General features: G+C 45.9%; 1 protein-coding gene across 9 annotated transcripts in view; it reads right to left on the reverse strand.

Moving 5' to 3' along the window:
• The window catches only part of AUTS2 (activator of transcription and developmental regulator AUTS2), a 785,653-nt gene that overhangs the window by 419,946 nt on the left and 352,525 nt on the right, over nucleotides 1-13,182 (reverse strand). For all 9 annotated transcript variants that reach the window (XM_068210126.1, XM_068210119.1, XM_068210121.1 and 6 more), the window contains 2 exons: nucleotides 12,563-12,664; nucleotides 2,971-3,006 (listed from right to left, as the gene is read on the reverse strand). In XM_068210126.1, the coding sequence (XP_068066227.1) occupies nucleotides 2,971-3,006; nucleotides 12,563-12,664 (138 nt within the window). The remainder of the gene's footprint in view (nucleotides 1-2,970; nucleotides 3,007-12,562; nucleotides 12,665-13,182) is intronic.

The raw sequence follows: 13,182 nt of genomic DNA on the forward strand, positions 1-13,182 counted from the left end.
ATCAGGTAAGATTCCAGCCTTCACCACTACTACTGAAGCTGCATAATGAATTTCTAGGATGGAGCTATCACAGAGGAATTGGAGGAACGATTTTGTGTTCCTGGGAAGTGTCAGCTTTATAAATGTTCCCTTAAACACTTGGTGATCTCCAGAGACTCTGTAGAGTAACAGGATCTAAAAGCCATTTTAGCTTTGCTGTAGCATGCACAAACATTGCAGACACATGACCCATCCCATCCCTCAAACCTGAGTGCCTGGTGCAAGCAGGGGATTCCAAGCTGGACAGGAATTATCTCTATGCTAGGCAACATGGCCTAAACACATGAGGATTCCATTAATACTTGATTTAAACACCAAACATGTGCTACCTAATCCATACCTCAGTGTTCATTCCTTTCTGAATTAAACCTGCTTCCCTCTGCAGTAGATGTCCATCAGTCCTTTTTCACCTACCTGCTTCCTCTGTTCCCTCTGGTGAGCAGCAGTACAGAATATTTCATAGGCCAGTGTACAACATACCCCAAATCATTTCCAAGGGCCAAAGCTTTATTATTACCTTTTAAACTAGAAGTTATTTTTACTGTATTTGAGACCAATGACCCCTGTTTTGATATCCTGGGTTAGCACCAAACACAAAAACTAACAGTCTTTTCTAGTTAAAAGCTTTGGAAAAAAGAAGTCAATTCAAGTGCATATTCCTTTGCACATTGATAATACAATAATTACATTGATCAGAAACACATGCTAATTGGATCACTCTGGAGCATTTTTCTCGTTGTCTGGTACCACAAAACACATCTGGGTTTTATTTGCCCCATGTAAGTTAATAAGAGTATGGGCTTTTTCAAAACAACAAGCAAGATAATCCTAAAAACAATTTTCCAAAGTGAAAAGGGAGGGGGAAAACCTTCATGTTTCATCCAAGACTGTGTAAGTGTAAAAACAAATTTAAGATAGAAACTGAAGCACATTTTCTACCTTCTTGGCTTTTAGTGAGGAAAGAAAAAAAGGAAGTTAAAGACTCTTAATACTGCGATATAGAAAAGAAACAGCTCAGTTAAATATATTAATGGCACTAACAAGGGATGTCTCCCCCACCTACACAGACCCAAACTGGAATGATTTAAGGTGCCAATCCATCAGCCCTAGAAGATGCCAGGCTTCTTCTTGTTAGTGAATCCCTTGCTCAGGAGAGCTGGAAACTTTCAAGCTTTCTGTTGGAGCATAGGGGATGCTGACACCTTCCAGATTTTCACTTTAGTGGACCAACCCACAGACAGTATGGTGCAGGGAACAGCAGATGGCTTCTCTTCTGTTACCTCTGCTGCCTAGAGAGGAAGCTGAGCACTGCTCTCAAACCATGCATATTCAGCTCTTGCTGCAAGGAGAACAAGGCTTATTTATCCATGGCACAGTCCCCCAGCCCATGATACACCTGTCCCATTCCAGAGCATGTCTACAGACCTCCATACAACTGGAGTTTTCCCAGACAAAGGAAAGCAATTCATTCTGAAATATGGAAAGACATTCAAGGTTTACTTTAAATTTTAAATAAACATTGAGCCATTTGATATAATTTTTCCCTTCATCCCCTCCCTTTTAAAAATACATATGATACAAACCAGGGCAAGTGATGAAGAAAGGAAACCAGCTTGTTTTTCTGTTTCACAACTTACCTTACACTGATCTGGGCCTTGCTATAATTAGAACAACTACCACAAAACTTTTTCACCTGAGGATGCTCTTTTCGTACCTCACCACCAGCAGTGTGAACATTCTGTTTGTGCAGAAGTCCAATGTAATTCCAGCAGGACACAGCATTTCTCCGCGTATTAAGCAATTTTTGTGCAATTTTTGTGAGACCACACATTCAGAATTTAATCCCATAACTTTCTTACAGGATCACAGACGTCTGTGACAAAAGACTAAATTCACCATGAACTAATAGAAGAAAATTACTCTCTGGGAATGTGGCAAGAGTGCAACCAAGTTTTCCATCCTGTGATTGAATACCATAGAGTTTACTTTTCCCCAGAGTTCAATGAGAAGATAGAAGGAGGCTTTGATTACACTGATAATTTCACAGAGCAGTGCTATGGGATGAGGCTCTCATTTTACCCACCTGGTTTTGGACATACACAATGCTCTCCTCCTCCTAGAGTTATTATAAAGGCAGAAGAGATGTGCTTGGAGAATACAGCATAAGTTACAAGAAAAACAGGATATGAGCAATTTAGATATAAATCTTGGAAGAAAATAAGCAGTATATTGGATTGACTGAAAAACCTTTTTCACTCCCAAACTTATCTGTGCAAGTAAAAGGTATATTGATCAATGTGGGAATGAACAGAAAGGTATGAATATAGACTGTTAAATCAATACAGGTGCATGCAAATAAATCACAACTCCAAAAAAAAACTGATCAATTTTCAAACTAGCTGGGGCCTGATCTGCTTCTCAGGACACAAAATGTAAATCTGGCATAAATATAACTTCTGTGTTTTCCAAGAGTGTCCACGAGCCATGGGCTTTTAAGCAACAGGTAGAAATCACTACAGCACGTTCTCTGTGCTGCGATACACAGGAGATGAGGCAAGACATTGTAATGGGCTCTTTAAAATCTGTGAATCAACAAGAACGGGTGCAAAGGGGAATCAAGATCCTGCCATCTCCCATTAGAGAGCTGGTGAGACCATGGCTCATTTTAGTTGCTATAATTGTGTAAATTAAGTGCTGTTAAAATGTATGTAGTAATTAAAATGACACCTGATTAGTGCAAGAAAACACAGACCATGTTGGGAATGCTACTTGCAGTGCATTTGTGGAGGAATAAGTAAGAAGGGTGCACTCAGCCATTGGGCAGTGGGCTTGGTGGGACATCCCTGAGTCCCTGCATTCTGGGGAAGGCATTTTGTGTGAGGAACACTCTGCTGCTCAGAGGCACACGTGTCAAAGTGGAGATGCACTTACAAAGTAGCCTGTTCCCAAGCTGGAAGGAGCTGAGCTCTGCAATAAAACACAAAGACAAAGTGGAAAGTCAGTGATGGTTTTTAACACGTTCCAATCCACACAGCTCATTACCAGCCCTCTCCAAGCTTTTCATCACCACATCACAGCACCAGCGTCCTGCCCCTTGTCATCTGCTACTGAAACAAACACGCTGTTGCTTAATTTTTCCCTTTACATCTCTCAACGACTCGGAGATGGTAACGTGCTATTTACTGAATTCCAAGCTTCTGCGGTGGACGTAATTGCCAATTTATTTGACAGGCAGCTGGGTAATGAATTAATGATGGCATTTCGCCCTGCACTGAGACTAAACAGACACTCATCAACCAGCCTCCCTGACATGCTGACATTCAATGCCCTGGACTCCAGCTCCTCAGCTTCATGGCCACAAAGGGGCAGGCGGGAGGGGGAGAAAGGGAAAAAAAGTAGACTGACTTCAAAACAAAAAGCCCGGTGGGTTTGGATGACTTTTTCAGTGTATGACCTGTTTGCCAATTTATTCCCGAAAGGCCCTGGTTAGTACACACATAGTGCTTTTCTAAAATGAGACATTTTGTAAACATAATTAGTAGTCTGAAATGTAAAGAATGCGTGGGCACAGAGAAGCTGCTTTAGTCAATGTACCATTTTCTGGAAAATGCAGTCACTACAATTTCCCATTTGGATGTCCACATTGTTTGACAAACCAAGGATTTAGAAACAACAACAACAACAACAAAAAGCAAACAGCAAATATCTACAGTGTGAAATAGATTTCAAAACTCAAACCTATAAAAATAATTAAAACAAATATTACTACTAAGGACAAGAATCAATTTGTTTAAATGCTTTAAAAATGGCATCATTAAATTCAGTTTAAGTGGGACATGATCACAACCTCTATAGTCACAGGAATTAAGGAGATAAAGGGTTTTGTTTCATTAGTTTTTCATCTAAGCAATGGGGATTACACAGCAGGTTCTCTCAGAGACATGGGGGATCCTGGTGCTAATCCAGGTCAGGCTGTTCCATCAGAGGGGGAGCAGTGCCCAGCTCCAGCCTCCAGAGCCCATGGGCACAGCAGCAGAAAGCAGAGGAGCATTCTCTAGTGAAGCTGTCCAGACAACCAGGGTGGAACTCCTGTAGCTCCATCCCCACTCCTGTAGCTCCATCCCCACTCCTGTAGCTCCATCCCCACTCCTGTAGCTCCATCCCCACTCCTGTAGCTCCATCCCCTCTCCTGTAGCTCCATCCCCACTCCTGTATCTCCATCCCCTCTCCTGTAGCTCCATCCCCACTCCTGTAGCTCCATCCCCACTCCTGTAGCTCCATCTCCACTCCTGTAGCCCCATTCCCACTCCTGTAGCTCCATCCCCACTCCTGTATCTCCATCCCCTCTCCTGTATCTCCATCCCCTCTCCTGTAGCTCCATCCCCTCTCCTGTAGCTCCATCCCCACTCCTGTAGCTCCATCTCCACTCCTGTAGCCCCATTCCCACTCTTGTAGCTCCATCCCCACTCCTGTAGCCCCATCCCCACTCCTGTAGCTCCATCCCCACTCCTGTAGCTCCATCCCCACTCCTGTAGCTCCATCCCCACTCCTGTAGCTCCATCCCCACTCCTGTAGCTCCATCCCCACTCCTGTACCTCCATCCCCACTCCTGTACCTCCATCCCCACTCCTGTAGCCCCATTCCCACTCCTGTAGCCCCATTCCCACTCCTGTAGCTCCATCTCCACTCCTGTAGCTCCATCCCCACTCCTGTAGCCCCATTCCCACTCCTGTAGCTCCATTCCCACTCCTGTACCTCCATCCCCACTCCTGTAGCCCCATTCCCACTCCTGTAGCTCCATTCCCACTCCTGTACCTCCATCCCCACTCCTGTATCTCCATCCCCACTTCTGTAGCTCCATCCCCACTCCTGTACCTCCATCCCCACTCCTGTAGCTCCATCCCCACTCCTGTAGCTCCATCTCCACTCCTGTAGCTCCATCTCCACTCCTGTAGCTCCATTCCCACTCTTGTAGCTCCATCCCCACTCCTGTAGCTCCATCTCCACTCCTGTAGCCCCATTCCCACTCCTGTAGCTCCATCTCCACTCCTGTAGCTCCATCTCCACTCCTGTACCTCCATCCCCACTCCTGTAGCTCCATCTCCACTCCTGTAGCTCCACTCCCACTCCTGTTGCTCAGCACACCTCCCTTTCCCTGGTGACACAGCTCAGGGACAGCCAGGCCTGCAGAGGGGCCCCAGCAGCCCGGGCAGAGCACTGGGAAGCCACAGAATTTCTGTCACTTCACCCCTGTTCCGAGACAGGGACGCAAAGTGCAGATCTGCAGTGCACAGCTCTGGCTATCAGCAGGCAAGGGAACTCCACACAAATAAAGACACTCCAAAGCCCTCCTGTCCCCACTCTTGCTGCTGCCCTGTGCCACCATCACCCCAGGAGAGCCCCTGGTGCCAGGGGTGATGTCCCAGCAGGGAGGGGTGATGCCAGGGGTGATGTCCCTGACAACTCTGCTTCCCTGCTGTCCCTGGGAGTGACCATCCTGCTGGACTGAGCTGAGGGCACAGCCCTGCCCACTGCCCAGCCCAGCTGGGCACAGCCTCTGGCACAGCCACTCCGTGGGCACAGGTCCTGCTTGGGAGATGCCAAGAAGATTTGTGCTTTTTGTACGTTTTTCATATATTCCTAACTCTGTAGACTACAATTATACAGTTACATAGCTCCTTAACTAACTCTAGTTCTTTGCCTACCCTTTCTCTAAGATTTTAGAAAATTAAGCTCACCTTCCTGGACTCTTATTTAGGATTTTTTGCCTCTATAGAGAACCAAGGATGTTTTATTTTTTTCCATATATTGTAGACATAATAAATGTGGAGCTAGAAGTTGGGGTGGGGGGGGGCAATGGGGGCTTCAGGTGAGGGCAGAACTAAAAGGGGGGATTACTTAATTAACTGTTCCTCTAATTGGATACTTTCTCTAAAGTATGTTAATTTGTTAAATGATAAAATTGTCAAAATCCTGTATCACATGTATTTTGCCATACTTGCACCTGGAGGACCTTCATTAAAGATAACAGCTTTTTATCACGTTAATATTGTTTGGCTTGTGGCTTGTGGCACCACTGGGAGCCCCTGTGGCCCTGCAGCCCTGGCACAGAGCAGCCCCTGCTCAGTACCCAACACGACACACGCTGCCTTCCTCTTCACTCACCCTGCTCTCTGCTTCATGCCACTGGGATTCCTTTCATGTAAGCTGGAGATCTACCCGCAAATGCAACACGTGCAATCGTTATAACCACTTTAGTTTCAGCTATGTACAGATGCCAAGCGAGTCCCACTCTTTCACTCACAGTTTTTTAACTTACTTTATTGGCTGAAAGCTCCAAAGTTTGCATTCTGCATCTGTGTGTAATTTTTGTCTGCTTTTTATTCCAAGTTTTGGAAGGATAGAGTATCAAAACAAAACAATAAAGAGGAAGAAAAAAGAATAAGCAAACAAAATATTTCCCACTGAATATTTTCATTCCTTCAAAAGCAATGCTGCAATGGCTATGGGAGGACAGTCGAAACATAGCAGTCAAATGACTTTCACTGAACAACTGTGCATTTTCAGGGAACTTGACTTTGCTGGATGGAAATATAGCCCTTCACACATTGCATGCTGCATATGGAGAGTACAGTTTGCAAACTCTCTTTAATTGAAGAATGAAAGACTGTGCTGCACATGCATGAATGACTGTCAGCTGTGTTGTGAACCGTGTGTTGACGGAGCACAGAGGCTGAAGCGAGGGCTATGCAAGGAGACAACTTCTCACCTTTTGGGTAACTCCCAATAGCGAAAGGGTCCCACTACCCAGTGCCCAGCCTTGGCACCAACTGTACAAGCATCTTTACAAGCCCGTGCTGAGTCGTGATCCCGCACTGGCTGGTTCTATAGCTCTTATATAAAGTGTGCCTATAATAGAGGTAATGGTTTCACTTTCCGAAACCCTTTGCAAAACAGGACATTAGAAATACTCTTTGATATTCACACAACCACCAGCAGAAGCCTGCATCAGGTGCCCATCAGCAAAAAACACTTGCTTAAAATTGACAGAGTTCAGGGCTTTTTCCTTTTTTCCTTTTTTTTTTTTTTTTGGTTGGTTTGGTTTTTTTTGTTTCCATCCTTTCTTAAAGAAAAGAACTTTGGCCCAGAAGCAAAAATGTAGTAACCCTCGTGTAAGCATTAGTTTATTGTGTACCAAAGAAAATTACATCCTTGAGGTCTTGGAAGGCACAGTTATACCCATTTTGCATATATATTGTACATTACTTGGGGAGCTGGGTGGGGACAAAGACTGTGTTGTACATATTTGTTCTGGCTATTGTTTATGCAGGTCTGACTGAATGAAGGAACAGTGGGTATCATTTCAATTTCTGATGTCAACATCAAATTACTTATTTAATTTCATGCCTGGCGAAGCATTGTATAGCTACACGCAGAATCATTTCACTTCATTTGTTATGCTGTGTTTTCTTGGCGATTGGCTTGCCTTCCAACTGACAGCTTTAATTACGACATGAATTTGATTGCACTGCCGAGGAATTAACATAATGCAACAAAGCATTTAAGCACCCAACCTTAGACACACAAACACACACATCCCCACCCTCGCAGGCACACGCACACAAAGCGCAGCCACTGCTGCTGAGCAGCTCCTGGCACAGCGCACAGACACAGCTCGCGTGGCTCCACTCCACACACTGCCAGCATCACTGGTGACACTCTGGAGAGGGAGCAGCACTGCGGGTTTCACAGCACATAACCCAAAGGCCGTCCCTCAATTTGCCTTTGGCTCTGTACAGGTGAGAGGGATGGGAGACAAAAGAATTGAAAATATCCTGTATTTGGGGCTGAAACCATGAACTGCCTGCAGGTTTACACTGCTGGAGGGGTGTAGACACATCTTTTCCTGAAGGAAACAGCAACAGACCTGGGCAGGGCACTCAGAATTTCAGGACTTGGTCCTCATTGTCACCTCCTCACTGTGGCTCCTCTCAAGCACAAAGTACCCAGCACAGGAGGAGCACGCAGCTACAGAACACTGGGAGCAGGGGAGCACTCATGAAGAGTGCAGCAGCTTTGATGAGCTTTTTTCAGAGCCCAAGAGAAGACCTTTAATGTAGGGACACATGGGAAGATTCCTGTCTCACTCCCTGTTCAGGAACTGGAAAAACATTCCAGAAGAAAGGTGCCATCTGCAGCAAGAGGGGATGAGGTGCTGAATCCCACCCAAGGACCATGTGGGAGAGGCTTTTGCTGTTCATCCCTTCACTGAAAGCCTGCAACCAACACCAGAGGCAGCAGGCAGGGCTGAGATCAGGTAGATCATAGGAATTTAGGAATGTGCTCCTAAGAAATCAGGTGGTTTGATTTTTGATTAGCAAAGAGGTGGCTGAACTCCTGAATACCTGGGGCATTTACCATCCAGGTTAGCTGTAACTCTCATGTTTTCCTCAGGTAACTCTCCTGGCTGTTTTGTAAAACATGACAAAAATATATTCCAAAGAGGGAGGACTCAATTAAAAATAAATACATACAGGAAGATAACGAAAAGAAGTTGACTGAGCTCCAAGCTGAGCAAAAGAGAAAGCGCTGCCATCTTGTCTCCAAGGAAGATCTCAACAAAATGAATTCTACTACTGGCAAGATTTTGATGAGATTAAACTGACTACAGCACCCTATATATAAAGGAGGAGCAGCTCTCCAATTTCTCTTTTAGGCCCCTGGAGCTACCTCTGCCCATAAAGGAAAAAACAAGTTGTCATTCCTAAAAAAAACCTATGCAGGGGAGAAAGGCAGAGAGCCATGGGTTTATGAAATTCAGAGGGGGAGCTGGATCAGGGCACTGCTTGCACTGGAGCATTTGAGCAATCATTATCTCTAATCTAGCAGAGGTCAGATTCTCTGCTAATTATGTTCCCTCACAGAGGGGTGGGTGTGTGCACACGTGTGCCAGGCGAGGACAAAGAGAGGAGTTGACAGAAATCAGTCTCACTGCATTGCATCTGACAAGAACAGAGGATATTCCCCTTCCTACTGTCTGATGCTATTTCAAGCCTCATTATGAGAAAAATCTCCTGTTTAACATGGTCTTTTCATTGAATTATCTTCTTTTCATTTTTGCCCACCTCTCACAAATGCTGCAAATTACCTGCTTGGATCTCATTAGCCTGGAAAGGAGTCACTCCTTGTAAACACACTTTGCATCACTCTGCATTATCCAAGGACTGCAGGTACATTTGCAATAGGCAAAGTTGAAAGGTCCCTGACAGGAGAGTGAAGGCACTGATGTCAGTTTGCAGCTGGATGTTCATTATCCCCTCTCCCTCATTCTGCATCTGTCACTAAGCTCTCACTCAGGCCCTGCTCTAGGGCCTGTGAAGCTCTAACATTCCTGTTTCACCAGCCTGCTCAAACTGGGGATGGGAAAATGGATCTCCCACCTGGAGAACATGCACTTCAGTCATCAGCCACATTTCCATACAGGAGCCATGCTTAGTCTTACAGTGCTGCCAGGTGACAATAGTGGAGATTTATTATATTTCATGGCCAAAGTTTACTTTCTAACCTCAGGGTTAATCTGCCTGCGATGCTTTATATTTTTTGTTCTATCTTCTGTTGGGTACACTTTTTTGTATATTTTTTTTCTGAGAAAATAGCTGTAAAAACAAGCAGAGCTTCAGAGAAAACTTGTTCTGTTGTCTGTAGCTTTTTTTTGACAGTAAATAGTGGGTATCATTAGACATCTGACTTCTTCAAAAAGTATTATTTAAAATAACCATTTAGAAAGACCCGTCAGTTCAGCACACAGGGTGTCTGACTTTGGGAGAGGGGAATGGGATGGACAGCTCTGCACTGACTTTGGGAGAGGGGAACGGGATGGACAGCTCTGCACGACTTGGGGCAATGGGATGGACAGCTCTGCACTGACTTTGGGAGAGGAACAATGGGATGGACAGCTCTGCACGACTTGGGGCAATGGGATGGACAGCTCTGCACTGACTTTGGGAGAGGAACAATGGGATGGACAGCTCTGCACTGACTTTGGGAGAGGGGAACGGGATGGACAGCTCTGCACTGACTTTGGGAGAGGGGAACGGGATGGACAGCTCTGCACGACTTGGGGCAATGGGATGGACAGCTCTGCACTGACTTTGGGGGAGGAACAATGGGATGGACAGCTCTGCACTGACTTTGGGAGAGGGGAACGGGATGGACAGCTCTGCACTGACTTTGGGAGAGGGGAACGGGATGGACAGCTTTGCACGACTTGGGGCAATGGGATGGACAGCTCTGCACTGACTTTGGGGCAGTGGGATGGACAGCTCTGCACTGACTTTGGGGGAGGAACAATGGGATGGACAGCTCTGCACTGACTTTGGGGGAGGAACAATGGGATGGACAGCTCTGCACTGACTTTGGGAGAGGGGAATGGGATGAACAGCTCTGCACTGACTTTGGGAGAGGAACAATGGGATGGACAGCTCTGCACTGACTTTGGGGGAGGAACAATGGGATGGACAGCTCTGAACAGAAGGAGCCTGGGAAGGGGCACTACAGACCCAGGCACAGTGAGAGCTGTCTCGTGTGTGTTTTTCAAATCTCAGCTGAACTGGTAGTGTCAGACCAGAGAGACTGCTTGTAGTGCAATGAATTATCAAAGCAAAGGAACTTTCTTTATTAAGCAAAAGATAATTTATGTATAACACTTTAAAATATACATCTCCACATATATTTACATAACGTTTCTTTTGAGCAACCTGTGAATCCCTCTGTCCTCTCTCAGGTGCACTAGGGAAGTTGTATTTGCTCTCTACTTCCTTTTCATTTGCCACAGCACTGAGACAAAGGAAAAGTATTGTAAAAACATCAGAGAAAAACTGGATTTGATGGGTGGAAGGGGACGCAGGACTCTGCTCTCACTGCCAGGTCTGTCAGTGCTATGCTGTGAGCTGCTGAGAAGCCAAATAAACCTCAGAGCTCTCCACTCAGTACATTGCAAGGGAATGACAAAGCTAAATTAAAATCATGTTTGTAAGGAACTGTGAAATTTTTTGCTGAAGGTGCTGTGTAATTGTGAAGTTGGTTGCAGTGGCTTCCCAGTTGCCACAGGGCTCAGACAAGCCAGGATGATGATGGTGACAGGCTGACATCCAGCTGCCATCCACTGCTACCTGTGCAGAGCATTTCCTTACTACCTTCTCTGGTTTCACTCTCCTCTTCCAGAGGGATCTCACAGCCCTGAGACTGACCTCAGCTGACAGCTATGAAGGGCAAGCTCTGAAGTGTTTAGCTGAATGCAACCCATAAAGGCTGGCTCTGGGGAAGAAATGGACCTCTAAAATAATGTGACAAAGGGATGTGGAGAGAGAGTGCTACAGATTTCACACTTTCACAGAAAAAAAAAAAAAATCAGACATCTGTTGCAGTGATATGCACAATTCAGCAAAAATTGCTAGCTGTGTGCCTTCAGGCTTAAATTTGCACAACGAAATGTATCCTTTACCAAGGTATTTCTTTTAATGCCTGCTCAGTTCAGTTTTATTGGATTGGCCTATAGAGGACACCATCTGGTATCTGTCATCCAAATCTACACAGACATGCTATCGATAAAATCCCCATTTCCAAAATGTGGGTTAGTTAAAAGTAGGGCCAGACTGCTGGCTGGTACAAATTGGGTTGACTGATGTAGCTATCCATGCTTTTACCAGCAAAGGATCTGACCTACAAAATCCCCAATTTAGATGCTCTGTTGGGACAGGGCTTTCTTTATATTCTGTGTTGTAAAGCATGTGGCACAGAGGACACAGAGCCATGAATAAAACACTCAAGGATTGTGATGGTACACATAATAAATAGTAATCTAATTGCAGCAACAGAAAGATTTCTGTAGTCATTGCTCTGTCAGAAGAACTCATGCGTGTCACTGGGTGAATGACCAGCATTCTCCCATGGAGAAAAACACTCTCCACAGGGCTGCCATGCCAGGCCCTTCCACAGCACTTTAGGTAGAGCAACAAAGGCAGAGCTTATGCTATTGTTGGCCATGTTATATCAATTCATTATATATAACTGACTCTCTAGACACTCAAATACTTCTCATAAAGACAGTATGTAGCCCAAAGAAATACATTCTTCTCCTCCACCACTTGGGGTAAAAATGTTACTCACTTCTCAACTATGCAGAACATCTTAACTTCATTAAATGGCCTTCAACTGTTTCCAAAGAGCCGAGTGTTTGCACACAGAAAGACATTGTATCAATCTGTGACAAGTTTACTGAACCAGGGCAGAGACCTAAGCTACCTCTTCCCCTCTCTGTGATTTGTGAAAACCCCACAACAGGTACAAGTTGTAAAGTAGGTATGCATCTTTTTATTCAGCGCCAGACGCGTGCGGGATCTCTTTCTACTCTAAGTTAATTTTCTGACCCCCCCATGTCTCACCTGAACCCCCAAAGGAAGGAGATTTTTGCAAGAAACCATCCCAGAAAGCAAATCCCCCCGAGCTGCTGAGCAGCACTTACGTCGCTGAGCCTCTCGCGGGAGCTGCTCCGGTGGAGGCCCTTGGACTCGCCGCTGGCACTCTCGCTGTCGCTGTCTCGGCAGCTGTTCTGGCCTGGCTTGAGCTGCAGCAGAGAGGAAACACAAAGAGAGCAGAGTTGAGCCTGGTTCGGGCGAGTGCCCTTGTCCCCCTCTCCTTTACCCCCGGCCAAGCCCCGGCAGGTGCGTGGCCGTGGCTCCGTGGCAGTGCCAGTGGCACCGTGTCCCCGTGCCAGGGCACAGCCCCAGGGACACCACGGACAGGCCTGGACACCTCAGCCCCCGTGGGAGCTGCAGGAGCTGCAGGCAGGAGGAGGCAACACTCGTGTCCCAAGGAAATCACAGTTTGAGCCCTTCATCTGGGAAACTTTCAGACTTCTCAAGGTATTTCTGCCATGGATGAAGCTTTTGGTTTCCATCACAATGCAGCACTCACAGCATCAGTTCCTCCCTCATTACAGCATGAGAGCATTGAGGACCTGAGATCAGTGGGAGTCTCCCCAGGGGAAGAGGAGGTCACCACGCCAGAGCAGCCTTTCTTTTGCTGGAGAGAAACCACACTGCCTGGCACTCTAAACAATTTCCAAGTAACAAACCTCAGAGT

The sequence above is a fragment of the Anomalospiza imberbis genome, chromosome 20, assembly GCF_031753505.1.
Source record: "Anomalospiza imberbis isolate Cuckoo-Finch-1a 21T00152 chromosome 20, ASM3175350v1, whole genome shotgun sequence".
In the NCBI taxonomy this organism is placed as follows: domain Eukaryota; kingdom Metazoa; phylum Chordata; class Aves; order Passeriformes; family Viduidae; genus Anomalospiza; species Anomalospiza imberbis.